General features: G+C 36.0%; 4 protein-coding genes across 6 annotated transcripts; 1 reads left to right on the forward strand and 3 right to left on the reverse strand.

The window, feature by feature from the left end:
- Positions 1-351: 351 nt before the first annotated feature.
- Positions 352-6,345, reverse strand: DPE2 (disproportionating enzyme 2). Of its 2 annotated transcripts, none has more exons than XM_088825348.1 (23): positions 6,028-6,345; positions 5,138-5,519; positions 4,890-5,019; positions 4,741-4,796; positions 4,526-4,653; positions 4,304-4,430; positions 4,031-4,227; positions 3,857-3,935; positions 3,744-3,782; positions 3,477-3,596; positions 3,285-3,386; positions 3,114-3,197; positions 2,794-3,036; positions 2,510-2,710; positions 2,342-2,413; positions 2,127-2,246; positions 1,925-2,022; positions 1,671-1,830; positions 1,481-1,579; positions 1,149-1,346; positions 913-1,006; positions 517-783; positions 352-464 (listed from the first exon to the last, which is right to left on the reverse strand). In XM_088825348.1, exons 2-22 carry the CDS (start codon positions 5,492-5,494, stop codon positions 578-580), a joined length of 2,910 nt encoding a protein of 969 aa, XP_088681474.1. In that variant the 5' UTR covers positions 5,495-5,519; positions 6,028-6,345; the 3' UTR covers positions 352-464; positions 517-577. The 2 variants fall into 2 exon arrangements, with proteins under 2 accessions (XP_088681474.1, XP_088681475.1); XM_088825349.1 differs by having other exon boundaries at positions 352-465; positions 522-783; positions 4,304-4,426; positions 4,522-4,653; positions 6,028-6,298.
- Positions 6,346-6,941: 596 nt separating this feature from the next.
- On the reverse strand, positions 6,942-10,963 carry LOC105976715 (hydroxyproline-rich glycoprotein family protein). Of its 2 annotated transcripts, XM_088825147.1 has the most exons (6): positions 10,427-10,800; positions 9,793-9,905; positions 9,343-9,693; positions 8,308-8,947; positions 8,145-8,219; positions 6,942-6,957 (listed from the first exon to the last, which is right to left on the reverse strand). In XM_088825147.1, the coding sequence occupies exons 1-5, from the start codon at positions 10,665-10,667 to the stop codon at positions 8,149-8,151; spliced, it is 1,416 nt and encodes a 471-aa protein (XP_088681273.1). In that variant the 5' UTR covers positions 10,668-10,800; the 3' UTR covers positions 6,942-6,957; positions 8,145-8,148. The 2 variants fall into 2 exon arrangements, with proteins under 2 accessions (XP_088681273.1, XP_088681272.1); XM_088825146.1 differs by lacking the exon at positions 6,942-6,957 and having other exon boundaries at positions 7,815-8,219; positions 10,427-10,963.
- A 1,798-nt stretch (positions 10,964-12,761) lies between these two features.
- Positions 12,762-14,967, forward strand: LOC105976684 (nascent polypeptide-associated complex subunit alpha-like protein). The gene is made up of 4 exons (XM_013001941.2): positions 12,762-12,951; positions 13,528-13,597; positions 14,209-14,336; positions 14,439-14,967. The coding sequence occupies exons 1-4, from the start codon at positions 12,895-12,897 to the stop codon at positions 14,778-14,780; spliced, it is 597 nt and encodes a 198-aa protein (XP_012857395.1). The 5' UTR covers positions 12,762-12,894; the 3' UTR covers positions 14,781-14,967.
- A 574-nt stretch (positions 14,968-15,541) lies between these two features.
- Positions 15,542-20,078, reverse strand: LOC148766730 (putative receptor-like protein kinase At5g38990). Its single transcript, XM_088825797.1, has one exon. It carries the CDS (start codon positions 19,930-19,932, stop codon positions 15,733-15,735), a length of 4,200 nt encoding a protein of 1,399 aa, XP_088681923.1. The 5' UTR covers positions 19,933-20,078; the 3' UTR covers positions 15,542-15,732.
- Between the last annotated feature and the right edge of the window lie 364 nt (positions 20,079-20,442).

Raw genomic sequence — 20,442 nt, forward strand, 5'->3', positions numbered from 1 at the left:
AAAATACAACCTTCGCTTTAAATTCAAACCTTATGTAGTATGTAGTATGTACGATATCTATATGTGCGTTCTTCATTACACAAATCAAATAAAAGAAACAAATTTATATAGGATATGTTCCTCTTCGGTAAGAATCGACCATTCATTTAACCGGTGCTAGAATTGTATACACGAGAAGAAATGCACATTTTGAACATTGGTGCTGAGAATAATAGAGTTAAGATATGCTCGTGCAACTTTTTTCCGTTTAGGGGATAAAGTACAAAAACATCCAAAGTTTAGGGGATTTTTTGCAGTTAACCCTCTTTTTTATCCCTTCCGGCCTTGAGTTAAAAAAAAAAAAAAAAAACATTTGAAGCAATAAATGGGGTAACTTGTGTTGAAAAACAAATCAAATTACATTGATAGTTAAAAATAATAATTTAACCTTAATTTATTCTTGAGAATAAAATGGTAAAGCAAAAGTATATATATATATATATATATATATATATATATATATATATATATATATATATATATATATATATAGACTAAAATGATTTATTATTATTGCCAGCAACAAGAAATTAAAAAATCAGACTGTAACTGCTTCTTTGTTTGCAAGCTTAGAAGCAGTGAATTGGGCTTCTTCTTTCTTCCCATTTTCTACGCTCGGTTTTTCCAGCTGTAATTCATCGTCCTGTGAAGGAGGGTACGATCTTCCGCTACTGCGGACCAGACCTTTTATAACTGATACAAGTTCTCTATCCTTTAGCAATGACTCTATTGTCACGTGTACTCCTGCTCAATTACAAGAATGCAACAATAAGAAACGATAAAACAAAAGTTTATGACTGGATAATCTTACTAAGTATTGTGTGTGTGTGTGTGTGTGTGTGTGAGAGAGAGAGAGAGAGAGAGAGAGCATACGGAATCGCCAATAGTGTTTCGGATTAGTCGGGTCATTTATCGTCTCCTCTACAGCTGGACGCGTCGTGTATTCTTCTTTCAGTGCTAGTAAATCCTGTACAAAATTTATTTTTAATGAATAAATAAATAAAATAGTGAGTATACTTTTAATTTTAAAACATTAAACAGGAAATAAGTAACTATTAGGAAATAAAAAAAGAAAGAAAAAAGAATAGTTTGCAATGCTGTTGAAATACCTGAAGCGGAAAAATTGACCACATGGACGGAGATTCGACATGCTGGCGCAAAACAAAGTGCGCAATTTCCGGAGTGCACCTATCAGGTGGTGCCACATCAGCGCCCACCACATTCTTGAAATATCTGCTTCTTCTCTCTTCGTCTTCTTCCCACCACGCACGGAGGGTCGAACAGTCATGGCATGACGGTGCGTTTACCTATAAATAGTAACAAATTACGTGTAGCCTTTAATCGCAACGATCATTTCTTTAAAGAAAAAAAAGAAGAAAAAAATAATTATATATTAAAAAGATAAAATTGGTGTAGCAAAATACTACGAAACGGAACTTACAGTCATATAACTGTACTGCGAAGGAATACCGAATTCCAGACCAGGTTCGTTGGGCATTCGTTGTATACGTAATCCAATTAAGCCCAATTCTTGCATCACCTATATCAAAGTAAGTCACGCGACAAATCAACATTTCAAACCCATTAAAAATAATTAGTACGTAAAAAAGGGTAAAAAGGTAATCTCATACAGGGTAGACACAAGAAGGAATCATGCCAAGATCCTCTCCACAAGCCAGCATATCAGAAGAGTTCATAAGAACAGGCAACGTTTTTAGTGCATTTTGACGCCACATAGTTTCTTGCCGCTGGAAATAGTAATCGTAATATAGTCTTTTCATTACATCTTTGCTGCAAATTAAAAAATATATATATTAAAACATAAAATAAAAATAAAAAAAATAAAAAATAAAAGGTAATATTTACCACTATTTTTTTTATTTACCTGTGATTATCCAAATCATTAAAGCTTGATGTATCCTCAAGGTTGAAACGGGGGTAAAACGATTTTGAATCTTCCGGGTCTCTAATAAGAACTACATTCTGCAATAGAATAATAATAATAATAATAAATAATAATAAATAAAAATATTATTTGCTCGACTAACGTGAATTACGAAACTAGACTTTCCATAATCGAAACTTGCCTGAAGAAGATCAAACAGGTTGCGTCGAAGCTTTTCTTCACTCTCCAGCAAGATGGATTTCTCTAAGCAAGACTTCAGCTTTGACGCAATTTTCTTTTCTGTATTGCATTCCTCCTTGAACTACATTATATTACATGAATTCGTAAATTAAAAAGTCGTAAACAATTTACCCAAAACAAAAAACTTTTTTTTTTCTCCCAAATATAGATCATCACCTCGTAATGGTCTTTTTGGTATTCATCGAGGAAACTGGAGGCAATAATAGTCCAGGAAGCTCCAAATTTCTCCTAATATAAACATAAACGGAAAATATATAAAATAAAAAAATCGAGAAAAAAAAATACCCAAAAGAGAAAAATGAAATACACGAGGCTTTTATATACCTGCAACATTTGTTGCCTAATATACGGTCGACTCAATCGATTAAAGTCCCATAGTCCTTCCCTTTCAAGTTCTTCCTGGCTTAGAGGAATCGATGGTCTGAATTTTCCGCAAAGACCGGTCAACGAATGTTCTGGAAGCTCCCAGATTCTGAAGAACCCCAGTATATGATCAATCCTATACGCCGTGAAGTACTTCGCCATCTGTTTAACAAAAACCAAAAAACTAAAATTATATTACAAAAAAGAAAAAAAAATGACAAAAAAAAATTCAGCACGTTTAGCACCTGTGTTAAACGATTACGCCACCAAGCATAATTATCTTTCGACATTTCTTCCCAGTTATAAGTAGGGAAACCCCAGTTTTGTCCGTTTTTATCGAAATAATCTGGTGGTGCACCGGTGGAGGTGTTCATGCGGAACAGGCGCGGGTACACCCAAGTATCCACACTGTTTCGGTCAACTCCGATTGGGAGATCTCCTTTTAACACTACTCCTTTCGCTCTTGCATATTCGGAAGCTTCCGATAACTGTTATAAACGGACATTGACCAGTCAGTGCTGAGTTGGCGGTTAAGATATTTAAAAAAAAAACACTAATAAGTCACCTGGATGTGTAAATGGAATTGTATATAGTAATGAAAACCAATTATATCGTAGTGTATGCTGTCTTTCGAGACTAGTTTCTCGAGCTGAAAATAAAAGGTTAAGAAAATGTTAGCGTTAATGAGTTTGGTATAATCGAAGATTTAGAAAGATGTAATTACTAATTAATTTACCTTGTCTTCGGAAAAATGAGAAAAGCGGCCCCACTGGCTGTGATCCGAAGTTTCGAAGAAGTCCCGTAGAAAACAGAAGGCTGCATACGGTTTTAACCATTCCTGTATGCAAGAAAAATGGTAATGCAAAAATTTTAATTTGCTTTAAAAGAAACGGTTGAATATTATTTTTAATGAGCAGATTTAATTAACCTGATTCTCGGAAAAGAAGTTCTGGTAAGCAACTGAACTAAATACGGTTTTCTTCTCCACCGAGTAAATTTTCTTGGCAATTGAAAGTTTTGCAGCCATGGCACCCTCGTAATCCACAACCTGCAAACACAAACACCAAAAAAATCATAAATCATGTTTTCTGTGATAAACGGGTACTCAATTGAAACTAATCAAGAAAACATACGAATAATCAAGAACCTTCTTTAAAGAAGAAAAAAGATTGAAAAGTGAAAACGAAACGAGTACCTTTCCATCCAGCTGTTCTCGGGTACGTTGTATCTCTTGCTGCAGAAGAAAGTAACGACGTCATTATCGAAACGAAAATTTCATGCATTTTCCTTTTCCAGGAAATGAATTACCTTGATATCCTCCGAGATATTATCTGAAAGGGCCTGCACTCTTAGGTATAATGGATGCAATGCAAATACCGACAGAGAGCTGCATGCCAAGACGAGCAGGAAAGTGCCTCATAATACATATTCGATAACGAATTTTACGATCGAGTAAATATATTTGATGTGTTTATGTTTTACCTGTAAGGATATGAATCCCACCACATTCCGTGTACAGATGTATCGTTAATCGGCAATAGCTGAACCAAATGGAAACCCGACTGAACTGCCCAGTCGACTAGTAACTTCAAATCAAGAAACTCACCCACGCCCACGTCAGCTTCTGATCTTATCGAAAACATCGGGATCGCTACACCAGCACCCCTCCAAGGCATTTCCTGACAATATAAATTCGATCAGGCAAATCTTTTATTTTTTCTTTTTTTTTTAAAACTAAAGGAGGAAATAGCTTACTCGCATTAGGCCATCTGAAAGGACAATGTACTTGGGTTGACTAGTCGAAAAGTCAACAAAGAGTTCCCTATTACCGCCGGTTTCCACAGAAATCTTTTTAGCTTTGTCAGATTTGCAATATCTGTATGTGAACAGCTATTAAGGAAATAGACATGTGGGACTTGTCTCGTTTACAGAGTCGGAAAACACACACGAGAATGAGTTTATAAAGTGAAAGGATATTTTATAGGAAAGTCGTCCTTTGTCAATGCAGATTCAGCTAGCCAAACCGATTCACCGGCATAACTGAGTTTAAGTGCATCTTCGATCTTCCATTTCCCCAGCTTCGAAGAACTACCAATCACATAAATCTACAAATATTTACAAAAGAAAAAATGAATTAAGAATAAAACTCTAAAGGTTCACGAGGGTGATTTGGTAAATACGATATTTCTTACCGATGTGCCTTGTTCAACATTCGGGCAGCAAATTCTGAACTGCACCACGACTGAATCTGTTCGACACAATCGAGAGTAAAAATGAACTTCTTGATAATGATATTCCAAACACAAAAAATAATCAAATTTTTTAAGAGAAACAAAATTACCTTTGTCGTCCGACGGATCCTGAACCGGCTCAAGGGGTTTCTCGACTCGTCTCTCAGCTTCTAGATTCCAGCTTTTACGAAATATCACATTCTTAAATGCGCTTCTTAACGGTAAATCATCAGAACCAGTCTGCAATTGAGTAAAGCACGTCCCGATTAACAGTTCTTGATTATGCAAAAAAAAAAAAAAAAAAAAACAACGCACACCACTTACAAACATGCATTAAAATTTAAAAAAAATTAATCACCTGCCATAGATCATGAAACTCAACCAACTGCCCAATTCGAACACCATTAGGTAGTGACAATTTTCGCGTTTTACCAGCCTCCGATCTTAAAACGCTTTTCTCATCGTCCACAACATAGTAACTGTACTCGGAATTAAATCCAGCTGGCACTGACAGAGTACCGGACCATATTAGCTCGTCTCCTTCGTGAGAAGGCTTCAACAGAAGGCCTTTCTTCACATTCCATGCCCCGAGTACACGTTCAGAACCACATACTAGTATTTGTTGCCCCCAATGAGTAAAATACGGTATTCTGAAGCTCACAATCACCGAAGAATTCGATGTTTTACTCCCATATAACAATCCCATGTTAGCCATCCTGATGGGATTGATTCCTCGGAATCTGGGAATACGGCAAAATCAAGAAACTAATTAATCAAGGCTTACATCTCGAACGTTTCGTCCAACCGAAAAAAAAAGTACAAAACTCAATGGCAATCAAATTCATAATTCCGATGTTAGATCGAACTTGACTAAAGTCATTCTTTCTTAGGAAAGCCCTTATAGAATCTCTATGAAACCCGAAACCGAACATACAGTAAAACAAAAACACCCAAATACTAAAGTGTGGATCAAAATGAATATGCATAATCATGATGGGAAAAATGACAAACAGCATCCATACAGAATAATAGAATCTTGGAATCTCGATAAAACAGTATATTAGAATTTTTATAATAGAATCTTGAAGAAAACCCAGAAAACTTATAACCCCATAAATATTACTGTATCATCAAAATGGCAAGAAAAATGCACGCCGCATCAGCCCATCAACAATTGTAATGAAGCAGAAAGAAATAATTAATTAACACACAAAATAAACCAATCGAAATACAATTTAAACAGCGTACCTATTTCTTGCAAAGATTCAAAGGAAAAATACGCTGCAATAAAATGAGTAGAAAATGAGTGTGTGTGTATGAGGAGTAATCTTCTAACAGTGAAAAGTGCCCATTATAATTTTGTATTTATTTTTTCATTAAAAGATATTTTGGCATGTGAAGAAGAACCCTGAATCGAAGCAGAGGAATTAATTCTCCGATCAATTGTTAATAATAATCAAAATATATATATATATATAAGCTGACAGGTGGGCGTCTCTCTTTCACATACAACACTGTTGCCTTTCTTTCTTGATAATAAACTTTTAACTTTTTTATCTCTATGCTGAATTTTATGTTTTGTTTTGGGCTTTTTAGGCCTTTCTTTGGTGCAATTAAATGATTATTTTTACTATGTGCACTAAACCGGGATGGAAATTATGGAATTTCCGATTTTGGAATAATATTTTTTATTATGAATCTTGAATTGTTCGATTCCAGATTTTTTTCAAAAATAACTGGATCGGAATTGGAATTTATATGTGATTCGATTCTTGATCCAATTTTAATTTCTGAAAATAATTTTAAATTTTTTTTTTAAATTACACTTGTGACGAGTTTTTTTCATTTTGATTTTCGATTTGATTTAATTAGTGAAGATATAACTTTATAATGTATAACGATGGTACGTGGGAGGCTAGTCCAAAAGTAAATTTGTCATATCCCGTTTGGACAATGAACATTGTTTGCACTAAAGAAAATATGATAACGAAAAAGATGATTGTAACTCTTTACTCATTACCATCCTCATAATTCTTTTAGGCATATATATATATATATATATATATATATATATATATATATATATGTGAAAACAACAAAACACGTGAAAATGCAATATGACAACTAGGGGTCAATTTGAAGATACTTCCACTCGTGTCAACTTGTTCTTGTTTCGTGTCATTTTTTGTGACACCTAAGTTATTGACCGTTATAATTTATAAGAATTTGTTTGGCTGAGCTTATTAAATTGTTAAAAAGATCTTATAATGAATAAAATAACTTATAAGCTTATTATTCAAAATAATTTAAAAAAATAAAAAAAATTATCAGACTTAAGATTTATTAACTGCTTAAAATAAGTTTGGCCAAGCGTGCGACTTAAGTATAGTTTCGTGCGGATTTTAAAATTTCTAAATCTTGTTCTTGTTGTTTGCATAGCCATTCGAGTCGGGCTTGCTCGGTTCATACACAAAATCCAGCAAATAAGACCCACTAGACTTATTTTATAATTTTCAATATACTACAAATATTAAATTTTTTTATGACAAAAATTTAGAAAATTGAATGAATCGCAAAATTCACGGGGTTCTCTACCGATTCTAATCGACCTATTCACATATGACGCTCACTATTTAATTCCAACCATTAATAAGTTATGAAAACAATCAATTTGAAAATTACAACAAATTCAAGTGTACAAATTCTGCAATAAATTATTTGCACTCTGTCAACACTTTACTATTCCTTTTCTGTGTTTTCGGAGTTTCAATCTTTTTCTTTGAGTGATTGAAACTCCGTGTGCTAGAAAACTGGAGTTCGACCGAGAGTGTTCTTTTGACTGGTTGACTGTTCATGTGTTGGTGAGTCAACTCAGTGTGAGTTTTGGATAGATCCAGGGTTTGTTGGGTTGAGTGGCTTGGCTTGGTGTCCGTTTCTGATCGGAGTCGCCACCATCTTAGATTTCTGAACTAAACACGGGACCAAAAGTTTTTCTTCTTTTTTTAAATAATCAAGGATGACAAGCTTGTAAGAGATTAGAAACAAAAGGGTGGTATTGTTTTACACTTGTTTGATTCCCCCTCCTTAAACTTACGAGGAAAAATTATCATACACAATTTCGTGGTAGTTCACTACGCCGTGATAGGGCCCGTCACCTCTGTGACTTTGACCCTTCACGAAAGTCAACCACCGCACTTTTTTTAATCGAATATTTACAAGCAACAAAAGTGACATATATATGCACTCAACCGCGGTTTTGGCATTTGCTCACACCGTGAAAACTCCATCATGTGATGCCGGAAGCATTTTTCGAGGGTTTTTTTTTTAAGGCAGTCGTAATCCAAATGATTCTTCTCGTTTCGTGTTTTTCTAGAAATGCATTCCGAGTAATATAAACAGTGGTAGGGCCCACATATGGGAGGCGAACCTTCCTGCTGAAGCTGCACACAGATATACACCGTCAAGGATTACGATATTAACATTGCTCCTACAATTCTTGAAATTAGTACGAGAGTATTTTATACTCACATTGAGAAGAGTAGGGCGAAATTAACGGCATCGAATCTGGTGACCTGGCATGAAACTCAACCTTTGGTGGGGCCCGCCTAGACGGGGTTTTTGCATGAAATGGAGAAATTTTGGGTGCGAGTGTGATGTGATCTTTTTGCTTCGGCGGTGATGAAGAAGAATGTGGTGCATAAACTGGTGCAGTACGAGGATGTTTGTACTTCCATGGACAAGCGGTGGGTCCTGCTTCTTTATTTTTCACGGGCGCTGGTGCAGGCACGGGTGCAGATGCAGGTGATCTTACCCCAACTGGCGGTGAAGGCGAAACGGTAGGAGAAAGATGATGGTGGTGCTGGGGGTAGTGGTGGTGGAATTTCGATGTAGGAGATGCTGTTGGTGACGGCGATGGTGACGGGGATGGTGTGGGTCCCGCACCGAGGGAGTGTTGTAGTATAGACGAGAGACGAACTTGTTTGACCCGACCAAATACCGTGTTGTTCAGTCCGAGGTTTTTAGTGTCCGAACCTGTGATGGTTTGAGCCAACACCTTTAACCTCGATTTTGAAGGGTTAATACCCACTGCCAAGAGAACTTGCGCTTGTATTGTCGTAGGTGGAGCTACTGTCGAGCCCTTCAGATTCGTCAGCTTTATGTACAAGTTCTGCATTTCACCCACAAAAAAAAAAGAATCAGAAAACGAAAAAGAACTTTTATGATACGATGGAAGTACCATTGTTCCAGAATTGGTTTATTGCATTCAGTACCCTCAGGCCTCGTGTTTTAGTCTAGTTGCTAAAAAACTTCTCGTGTTATAAATATTTGCTAGATCCCCCCTAAGATGCATTTTTTTAGCAAACTAATCCCTAAAAAACTCACCGTTTAGGGAGTTGTGTGCTAAAAAAAATGCATCATAGGGGGGGTTTTACTAATATTTACGACACAGAGTTCTATAGCAATTCGATATAATACAGGGGGTACTAAATGCAATAAACTCTATTGTAATCGAAACAAGAGGGGAAAAAAAAAAAAAAAGAATGTCGTGTCCCATGTGCACACCTCGTATGGAGCCAAATGCAAGCCCGTTTTGAGTTGGCTAGTGAGTTCGTCGAAATTATTTACTATTTCATCGATCGAGAAGTTCAATGTGAAGTTGAAGAGGATCTGAACATTTTGCATGAGGAATGCCTTTTGGACCGGGCTAGCAGTAATCCCTCCTCTGAATTTGAGCACATCGAAAGAAAATGGATCTCCGAACAAAGATTCCGTCAAATGAAGAAACGACTGGTTCGTAATTAGAGACACAAACGAGGCTCTGATTAAACTCTGCGTTGTTGCATCGGACTCGACCGCAAACACAACCTTTGTCACGTTCGATCCAGCCGTTGATTCTAAAGATATTATTTCTATCTGTCAAAAAAAAAAAAATACAATTACGATTAGTAGCATTTTATAGTATCCTTTCTGGAAGAGAAACGAGAAGGGGCAATAAAGTAAATAAATGATTACCTTGGTCGAAGAATAGCTCATCTCGTCAAAAATATCGTCCTCGAGTGTCAATATGTAGTCCTTGAGAAAAGAAGCCGGTTTCTTTAGTGTAAAACTTGCCACTATATCATGGCCTGGCGAATATCAAATAAAATATCTTATTACATCTAATAAACGACGAGAGAAATGGAATTTACAAGGACTAAATAAGAGTGAATTACCGAATTTAGAAAAATAAAATACCAAAGAGTGTAATACATAACCTGTCGGATTTCGGAATGTAAATTACCAAATTCGAAAACGCTTTCGAATTTTTAATACGTATGAATGTGGATCGATGGATTAATTTCGGAAACTACATTTGCATTTGTACATCACATATCGGTTTAGCATCGAAATCCCGAGAAATCGAAGACTCTATCTATATAAGTAAAGCAAAATTAAATGATTGGCAATCACAGTTTACTAGTGATTCAATTCAATACAAGTAAGCAAGATTACTACAGTTCAAATACCTAATTAAGAAAGAAAAAACATCTCTAAATCCCAAAATCAGATCTGCATGCACTGCATAATGTTGATAATCAATTATCCCCAAAATCAACAACTTCTATTTATATATTTTATAATTAAATAAAAAAATAATCCGACGAACCTGCATAATCCAGATCCAGATCTTCACGGTTACCAAAATGGAAAAACGGCAGCCAAAAAACAGCAGACAAAAACACAGCAACACCAAGCAACAAAGCGAAAACGCATCTGAAATTCACCAGCTTCTTCAACCTAATGCAGCTCAAGCAGCACCGATTGCAGCTCCCCGCATTTGGGGGTGTTGTACCACCAGCTTCGAAAGCTGTACTCGGCAGAGATTGCCTATCCTCCGCCTTCCCCATTGCAGAAAATATCTTCAGCAATGCTCCATTTTACTGGTGCGGCTGCTTCTCAGAAAATGGCTGCTTTTTCCATTCTTTTTTTTTTAATTAAATTTAATTTACTTGTTTGTGTGTAGACAGACAGATGGGAAAAATTGGGTGAGTGGTTAATGGGGTGGAGAAATGGAATATTTATTTTTACTTTTTATTTATTTTAGGGTTTTCAAAAAAAATGGAGTAACTTTTTTTTGGAGAGCAGATCAACTGTTTTTTTCCTTACTAGTTGTGAGATAAAGACAAGTCAATTTTGTGTTGTCATGTTTTCTTGTGGTAATAATCAAGTCTTGATCATCAAAAACTATTTTTGTTTATTGAACAAGATTGCGTGTTTCTTTTAGATTTCGAGTTTTTTTTCGGAATACTAATTTTACACGACCATTTAGATGCTTACACCTGGATCGGATATTCACAGTAGATCTAATTAAATAATTACTTATTAAGCACGAATACACACGAGTGTGTACATCGTGATTATGTGTAAATTTACGATTGAAATACAATCAGTGTAAGTAATTAGGTGTGGTGTGGTGTCTAATTACTCAATTTTACACTAAATGGGAGTTAGTTTTCACTACAATCGCTCCTGAGGTAAAGTTTATTTACGAAAAAACCTCAATTTTTTATTTTTTTTTTGTAATTACATCCACCCTCTTGTAATTTGTAGATTTCTTACATTAACAACCTTTTGTAAGGGTGTGAATGTATGAAATTTACAAACTGTAGAGGACTAGATGTAATTAAAAAAATGAGGGGGGCTTTTGTAAATAGGCTTTACCTCAGGGAGGTGGTTGCAATTTATCCTTTTTTTCTTTTTTTTCTTTTTGCTAAGTGGATCAAATGTCGGCATATATTAATTAGTAGCTAATGAAAAAAATGGCAATAAAAGCTTTTCAGTTGTGTCAAACTAAATTATTGATTTTTTGTTTAAATTTGTAATTCATCTTTTGTAAGAAATACATAATGCCACGAGTGGATTTTTATTTAATTTTTTGTTTTGTAAAATTTTATTCTTCAATGACAATTAAAATGTGTAGGTCAAATGTCAAAGGTTTACTTCAATCACACATTAAGTCAAAGACAATCTTTTATTAGAAAAAAGAAAAAGAATAAAAAAGAGAATTGGCTATTATTATTTTAATTTATTTAATTGGAAGAAGACGCTCAACCAACCTATCACTCTTTTCTTTTCTTTTCAGATAGAGAATAAAGATAACCATTTTTTAATTTTTTTGGAGTGGTAAATTAATAAACAACAAACACACACACACACACAAATGTGTGTATTAATATATATATATATATATATATATATATATATATATATATATATATATATTATTATTATTATTATTATTATATTAAAATATATGTTTTAAGATATTATTTTGTTTGAAAAGTGAAACCTTCTGTTAACATAACCATTTTTTAGACATTTTCTCTAACGCTACTAAAATATTTTCGAAAGGGTTAAATACGGTTTAGACATCTAAAATATACCCTTTGTAATACTTACCCCTTGAAATATCATTTGTAACACTTACCTACCTCAAGTACAAATTATTTTTTATTTTAAATTCCAATACCTTAAAATTTTATATTCTATTAAAAGAAATAATGTTGAAATACAATATTTTAAAATTTAAAAACATTATCTTGCTTTCGATACATACTTAATAAATAACATTTAATTGTTGTTGGACCAATTAATCGAATATATTCATATCGATAAATTTTAAGAAATCGATACATAACTAATAATATACAATATAAATATTACTTTTTAATTATTTTCCAATAAATTTAATTTTAGTTAGTTTTAAATTTTATATGATCCAATAATTATTAGATTGTTAGGTTTATTATGTTTTAAATTTTAAAATATAAAATAATTGATGTTGATGGGTAAGTGTTACAAATGATACTTTAAGGGGTAGGTGTTATATATGCTATACTTCAGGGGTGCAAAACGTATTTAACCATTTTCGAAAAATGAAAGCGCAAAAACAAGCACGACTTTAGTATACCGACGATCAAATCGTTAGGTTTTCTTACAACAAACCCGCTTTTACGGCAACTCGTAACCCTTAAATTTGTTGCAAGTATTTCGCCACAAACATTTCTCTCTCTCTCTCTCTCTAGGGTTTTAAGCATCTCTCACATTTCTCTCAATTATCTGCAAGAATCGACCATGACACAATCACAAGAAGAGTTGTTGGCCGCTCATCTCGAACAACAAAAAATTGATGTAATCTCTCTCTCTCTCTCTCTCTCTCTCTCTCTCTCTCTCTCTCTCTCTCTCTAACACACACACACACACAAGCTATGGGTTGATGCAAGTTTGAATATTTTTGTGGGGTTTTGAATTACATTTATTTGGGGTTTTGGGTTTATTATTTGCATTATTTTGCTGATTTGAGTAAAGGAGAAAATAGATGAGCTATGTAGAAACTTCATTTAGGTTTTGAAGTTTCTTATTCTTTCCGATCTAGGGATTTTCTGCAACATATCATGGGTTTAATATATAAATCTAAGATGTAGTGGTTCATGTTTCATTTGAAATAGGAAAAAAATAAGGAAAAATAAATCATTTTAGAATATTTTTTTAATTGAATATATAAGAAATGACCGAGTATAGTTAAACATTGATTGGTGACTGATTTTTACAATGTTCGGCTTTCGATTTGACGCTGTTTGAAGTATTAAACTAGATACATTTTCCCTCTCTGTATGATAAAAATTAGCATTACTTCATGTTTGTTGGGATAGGGGTAGAATTGTAATATGTGATAGTTTGTTGATATAGTTTGTTTTTTAATTGCAGCATGACGAGCCTTTGATTGAGGACGAAGAAGATGATGATGAAGACGATGAAGATGAAGATGATGCTGAAGGTATTTGTACTCCGTTTTATGCCCAATTCCGTTCTCCATGTTTTGTCAATATTAAACTTTTATATTTCCGTTTATCTTCATTTACACTAAGATCTGCAGTATCGTAGAATATCTGGTTATTGACATTAATTAAGAGGTGAAACATCTATGCTTGCTGGTTCTTGGTAGGAATTATGTAGACGATTTCTTTTGTTATCTAAGTTATGGCATCTTTATTCGCAAATTGAATTTTGGCGTAGTTGTTTCTCATGATTAGAAGGACAAGAATGCAGTTGTTTTCGAAATTTCGAAATGATGTTGTTCTTTAATCACAAAGATTGAACGAGATACTAAAAATTGTTAAATTGTCTCCTTAAATGCATGTAGTGCTTGTCTTTCAGATTGAATAAAGCCTTTTTCTGTGATCGGTAACTTACAGAGGACAAACAAGTTGAACAAAATCATGCTTAAACTAATCCATATTAACCAAATGAGAACGGATTTGAAATTCTTAGCTCCCGTTTTAGATTTATGTTTTGAGCAATTGGTATGGATGTCAAATTCATTACATATTTCCATTTTGTCATGAATACGACCCGGGATAAAACATCTCGTTTGTTTCTTTTTATCAGGACAAGAAGATGGCAGCGGTAGGTCGAAGCAGAGCCGAAGCGAGAAGAAGAGCCGCAAGGCAATGCTAAAGCTTGGAATGAAGCCCATCCTTGGGGTTAGCCGAGTCACCGTCAAGAAGAGCAAGAATGTCGGTTTTCCCATCAACACCTATTCAATAATTTTCTCAATAATTTTTATTTTAACTTCCCATCGACCCTTAAAATTGTTTTTCACACGGTATTTTTTTCAGATCCTTTTCGTAATCTCGAAGCCGGACGTTTTCAAGAGCCCTAATTCAGACACATACGTGATCTTCGGCGAGGCGAAGATCGAGGATCTGAGCTCGCAGTTGCAGACACAAGCTGCAGAGCAGTTCAAGGCCCCCACTGTCGGTAGTGCCGCTCCAAAGGCGGAGCCCGCCAGTCTAACACCACAGGAAGATGATGACGCGGATGTTGACGAGAGCGGTGTTGAACCGAAAGATATCGAACTTGTGATGACTCAAGCTGGTGTTTCGAGAGCTAAGGCTGTCAAAGCTCTCAAGGAATCCGATGGTGATATTGTATCCGCTATTATGGAGCTCACAAACTAGACGAATGTTTTTAGACTCGTTTTATTTCTTGTCAAGTTAAACGGTCACATTTTTTCTTTTTGTGTGTGTGTACTTTGGAACGTCGTTTTGGATATTTGAGCGGTTGTTGTGCCTTGTTTTTCGTTGTTGGATGTTATATCGTATGGCAAATTTATCGGAGATAATTCTTCTTCTAGTTTTTGTTTAACTAGACTGAGTTATTTTTTGTTTTATTTATGTCAATTTCTTTTCCTTCCTTTGGTTTCTACTAGGAATCGAAATTGGATTCTAATTACTATTAACAATATATTAATCTGTGTCATAAAATTAAGATTGGGGAAACTTGTACGGGGTAAAACAATTACAAATTGGAGAATATTCTATTAAATGTTGCATACGCCTTTAGGTCGGGGAAACATGTCACAATGGCTCCCTTGTTTCCCGAAATTTTCCAAAATTCCGATTCTTGTTAAACTCAACGAATGTTCTGCTAGGTGTGTTTGGTTTGAAATCTATTCTTTTAACTTTCTATACACAAAAAAAAGTATATTTCTTTATTTTAACTATTAAAAAATGAGAATATAAATCGAAATCATTTATCAAGAAAACAAAAGGGCAAAGAGAGAAGGTTGAGTTGAAGGGTTGGTTGTAATTATGCAAATAAGAGGAGTTGTTTCGTAATTATACCTCAGGAAGGTGGCCGTAATTTGCCCAAACATTTGATGAATTTTTATTCAATGTATTTCTCCTCTTTTCTTTTATATCTCCGAACCCTCGAAATCTTTCGCCTCAAATAATTTTTATTCAACATTTGATTACAACATATATAAAACCAGCAATAAGCTGTAACATAAATAAACTCAGATTATTTACATTTTTATTTTAAAACATATATTAGTAAACCAGAGACAGTTTTAAGACAAACTCAGATAACCTAAAATAAAGATTAACAAAGTCCAAGACAGAGAGATAACTATACAGATACCTTTTCATTGTCGATGTAAAAGGCAGGCACACGAGCAACCTTCGACCAATCTTCGCATTGTTTGTTACAACACCGTTCTTTCAATTCGGGACAATCTTTAATCATCAACGACTCAAGCGTGAGTGGTAAACCGCCCTCGGGCAAACATGTGATCTTTGGGCAGTAACTTATCTCCAAATGCGAGAGAGAGCTCAAATGCGAAAGAAATGAAATGCCAATCAATTCGGGACAGTACTGTATAATGAGGTAACTGAGACAAGGGAAGTCACCTTCCTTCAAGCCTGTCCACTGTTCTAGTTCGGACATCGAATCGAACGACAATTTCTCGAGCTTAGGAAATGCCACGTGATGCTCGTTACTTTCTTTCCTGCAAAAGAAACTGTTGATTTCTTTTACCTCATTATTTTCAATGATGTTGAGAAGTTTCAGAGAAGGCAGTTCGCCGAGAGACGGCAGTGTATCGCAATATCGACACCTGTAGAGGGTTATATTCACTAACTCACTGAACGATGGATTGCTTATCCAAGATGGAAAAACCCCGCCACTGTAAAAGAGTATTTTCAACTCTTGGATGCTAAAAGGAGGTTGAATGGAGTTCAAGATTTCCTCTTCATTCGGATTCTTTTCATCTTGAAGATCGCTCCATTGCAGCTCGATCTTTTTAAGGCCGTGTTTCTTGCAAAGGTAAGCCTCTGCAGCTTCCTCTTTTGTCGGAACATTTTCGAGATTCAATAGACGAAGTGACCCTCTCAAACTGTTCATGTTCTTGAGCTCTCCAATACGAGTACCGTCTTCTTCACCTACCAAAAACGCCCCTAGCGTTCGTAACTTGGATAACTTTCCAATTCCTGTAGGCATTGACTGCAGCTGGCGCACGATATCAAGAACCAAATGCCGCAAGTTGATCAGATTACTCGTGCATTTGGGCAACCCGACGAGGCTCAAACAACCATCGAGTTTCAAGGTCTGCAAATGCCCAAGGCAGAGAATGGACTCGGGCAACCACTTGATAGGTGTCTCGGACATGTCAAGATATCGCACTTCTTCTAAATTTTCAACGGAACTTGGTAATTCCTTTATGTTAGTATGACTCAGATTCAAAATCTTTAAGGCCTTAAGCTCTAGAAAAAGATCAGGCGGGAGATAATTTACTTTAGAACCATAGCAGCGATGAATGATCAGCGTTTGAAGACGAGTACACTGTTTCAGAATCCTGAAATTGATGTGATCAATTTCCTTGAATGCCAAGGACAGGTTCTCAACTTTGACCATACGTCTCTGTTTACCCTCCAAATTATTTTGAAACTTGGGTTCTAACAGTTGATTTTGGAGAAACATAGTCATATTGTGACCAACTTTATACTTTACTTCATCGGCAAAATGACAATATCCAGAGGGCACAATGAAATCCAAGTTCAACAATTTATCGAAGCACTGGATGTATACTTCCTCGATTTCATCTTCACTCAAATTTATCAAGCTTTTAGCTACCCATTGCCAAACTAACATATCCTTGGTGAATTCATAACCAGATGGGAACACTGAGCAAAATAAGACGCACTCTTTCAAATTTCCCTCATGGCTATAGATCTTATTCTGCTCTTCATCTTCTTTTGTTCGAATAAAAAGAGGGTCATCCACAACATACTCATCAGGATCCACAACATACTCATCAGGATGATGGTTGTCATTAGAAACTCTTGCTATCTGATTCAACGCCGAAACTTGTTTCGCCTCCTGTTGCTCAACGGCCAATTCAAGTTGTGACACAACTTCGGACATTGTTGGCCGTTTCTTCGGTTCATCATGCAAGCATCTTTCAACAACCTTCAAAAATGTCTTGAGGCTATTTGGTGAAATCTCTTCTCTCAGGCTCTCCGATATGATTTCTTCAACTTCTCCTTTGTTAATCTTATCTTGAGCCCACCTGGACAAAATCTTCTCATCTTCTGCAGCCATTGTATCTATTGCAGGCCTCCCGCATAATACTTCCAGCAACACCACCCCAAAGCCGTATGTATCACTTTTCCTTGTTAGTTGACCGGTGAGGAAGTAACTTGGATCAAAGTACCCAACCGTGCCCTTGACTAGTGTGCTAACATAGCTCTGTGACTTGCTTCTGTTTTCAAGTCTAGACAAGCCAAAATCTGAAACCTTAGCTACAAAGTTTTCATCAAGCAGGATGTTTGAAGCCTTTACATCTCGATGTATGACGCCACAGCCCATGTGAAGATAATCTAGTCCGCGACCAGCTCCAATGCAAATATCAAGGCGTTGTTTCCATGTGAGAGTAGAACAACTATTGCTTTTCCTTGCAAGTCTATAAAGGTGGTCAGCCAGGGTTCCACATGGAATATATTCATAGACAAGGATCCTTTCTCCGTGCTCATTGCAGTAACCAATTAGAGAAACTATATTGACATGTCGTAGCTCAAAAAGAGTCTCGATCTCTGTCCAAAATTCACTTTCCCCTTGTTTGGAGCTTGATTTCTTCAACCTCTTTACAGCAACAGTACATTGTTCTTCATCAATGTGGCCTTTGTAAACATTACCATATCCACCCCTTCCAATTAAAAGTGCATCACTGAAGTTGTTAGTGGCTAATCGGATCTCATCTAGTGAAAACCGGCGACAAAGACGTTCAGCCCCGGATGATGACTTTGGCTTCTTTTCCTTGTAACTAATAATAGCTTCCCAAGTTTCCTGCAACTGTTGCTGAAAGTTGGATGATGCCTCTGAATCGTTTATCTCCTCACTACTATCAGTTTCCGAAGTTTCTTGCAAACGCCCAATCCTGGATGATGACTTCCACCTTTTCATCTTCTCAAAAAAATTGATTTTCTTCTCAGTAATAATAGCTTTCCAAGTTTTCCACGACTTCAAAACAAAGATAACTCGCAAAAAGTAAATAGTAAATACAAGGATGAAAATTGTGCTAGTCGTGCGAATAGAAGCCAAGAAAAACGACTCGCCAGATGGTGACCAAGCACTATTATAAGAGTTGATCGCCTTAAATATTTCAACTCCTGAAACAAGTGCAGGAGCATCTATAAGAGAATCATATGACTGCAAGCGAATGAAGATATGTTCACCCTTCTCTTTCATCATCACCATGGAGTCGCTATACGAGGGAATGTTATTTCCGTCACTTCCTCTAACAAGTTGAACGTTAAAATCAGCAACGATTTCATTAGCAATGTCTTTAAACATTACATCAATAAGTTCATCATATGACTGCAAGGGAATCAAGATATCACGTTTACCCTTGTCAGTGTTCCCTCTCACCACCACCGTGTAATCCCTATACGGCGGGATGCCATTTCCTACACCAGCTAATGCAAACTTGAGTCCCTTCTCCAAAAAATGAACCCTGACCAGGTACTTGAATCCCACATCCACCGGTATCTTCCATGTGTTATATTTTGCATTCTGGCTTATCGAAAATGGAAATGGATGCGCATACCCAGAATCTCCAGCATACGGAACAGAAATCTGTTCCACCTCGAGTATTTCAAGTGCAGTGCTGTAATCTCCGTCTTGGAAGTAGGAAACACTCGAAGGCGGCGGCACTGAGAAAATCTCGATGCCATTTACGAAAGCATACGTATCCAACGATTCACTGATTCCAGGGGAGAAAATTATGTTGAGTCTTTCATATTCTGGTATGTTTAAAAGGAATTCCTTGACAAAAAAGCCAACACCGAGAGCATCAGCAGTAAGGGAGGGGCTAAAATTACTGAGCAGAGTAAAAGGACCGGCTTCAACAGTGAACAAGTCCTTTAACCCTTGAAAACCTCTGTACTTGGTGGGATTAAAGTGAAGGCGGATTATGTTCTGACCTGGCATCACCAGAAATGCGTAGACGAATTGAGATCGAGAGATTCTCGCCCTCTTGTACGGAATTGGATCGGCGGAGATCGAATTTCCGACGAAGGCTGAGATCGTCGACGCTCCCTTCACTTGCAGCAAGTAAGGATATTCCGGCCACACATCTCCGATCCATACCCTGCCGCTGCGCGCTGCTGAGGTGCCTGTTGAACCGCAATTGACGGAAATGCCCCTTGTTGCGTTGCTGCTTACGGCGGCGGATTTTATGAGGAAGCAGGAAAACGACAGAGCAATTAAAACTGGATACAGATTCGCCATGGATTTTGGTTTGTGTTTCTCTGAATCATCATTGACATTCATCCAACCTTCATACTCAACGGTTGTTTAGTCAATGCCTATCTAGATTTCTATTAAAAATATCCCTTTAGGCCAATTACAAACAAGCCCTAGAGTATGCTTAAATTACGAAAACCCCCTATCGTTTATAAAATATATCTCTAGTGTCTCTAAATAAATATAAAAAACCGGAAAAATAGTAAATATAACTACTAAGAGCAACTCCAATGAAGGAATTAAAATGGGTATCAAACTAAAAAACTACCACTTTGATGCCACAAAATTAAAAAATCCTCCTCCAATGGAGGCATTAAAGTGAGAATCATTTTGATACTCAACCAACCCGAGGTGCAAAAATACTCTCAAGAAAATGAGGTATCAAAAATATAACCACTCAATTAACCTATCACTATTTGACACGTGGTATTTAAAAATATAATTATTCATATACTTAAAATTTGATAATCTATTTGATACTTGTGATTGGAGTGAATTTTTTTTCAAGAGTATCAAAGTATTATATAAAACATCAAA

Source organism: Erythranthe guttata, chromosome 11 (genome assembly GCF_056151865.1).
Source record: "Erythranthe guttata isolate IM_541 chromosome 11, IM_541, whole genome shotgun sequence".
NCBI classification, from domain to species: Eukaryota; Viridiplantae; Streptophyta; class Magnoliopsida; order Lamiales; family Phrymaceae; genus Erythranthe; species Erythranthe guttata.

Excerpts from the sequence above, each read along its gene's own strand:
- LOC105976684 (XM_013001941.2), top strand. The coding sequence starts at position 12,895 with ATGACACAATCACAAGAAGAGTTGTTGGCCGCTCATCTCGAACAACAA. Across the intron at positions 12,952-13,527 it reads TCGAACAACAAAAAATTGAT|CATGACGAGCCTTTGATTGA; the intron begins GTAATCTCTCTC and ends TTTTAATTGCAG. Across the intron at positions 13,598-14,208 it reads AGATGAAGATGATGCTGAAG|GACAAGAAGATGGCAGCGGT; the intron begins GTATTTGTACTC and ends TCTTTTTATCAG.
- DPE2 (XM_088825348.1), bottom strand. The coding sequence starts at position 5,494 with ATGGCTAACATGGGATTGTTATATGGGAGTAAAACATCGAATTCTTCG. Across the intron at positions 4,654-4,740 it reads ATGTTGAACAAGGCACATCG|ATTTATGTGATTGGTAGTTC; the intron begins GTAAGAAATATC and ends AAATATTTGTAG. Across the intron at positions 3,198-3,284 it reads CTCATTTTTCCGAAGACAAG|CTCGAGAAACTAGTCTCGAA; the intron begins GTAAATTAATTA and ends TTTTATTTTCAG.
- LOC105976715 (XM_088825147.1), bottom strand. The coding sequence starts at position 10,667 with ATGGGGAAGGCGGAGGATAGGCAATCTCTGCCGAGTACAGCTTTCGAA. Across the intron at positions 9,906-10,426 it reads TCTGGATCTGGATTATGCAG|GCCATGATATAGTGGCAAGT; the intron begins GTTCGTCGGATT and ends GATATTCGCCAG. Across the intron at positions 8,220-8,307 it reads TTCGCCCTACTCTTCTCAAT|CTTCAGCAGGAAGGTTCGCC; the intron begins GTGAGTATAAAA and ends ATCTGTGTGCAG.
- LOC148766730 (XM_088825797.1), bottom strand. The coding sequence starts at position 19,932 with ATGAATGTCAATGATGATTCAGAGAAACACAAACCAAAATCCATGGCG.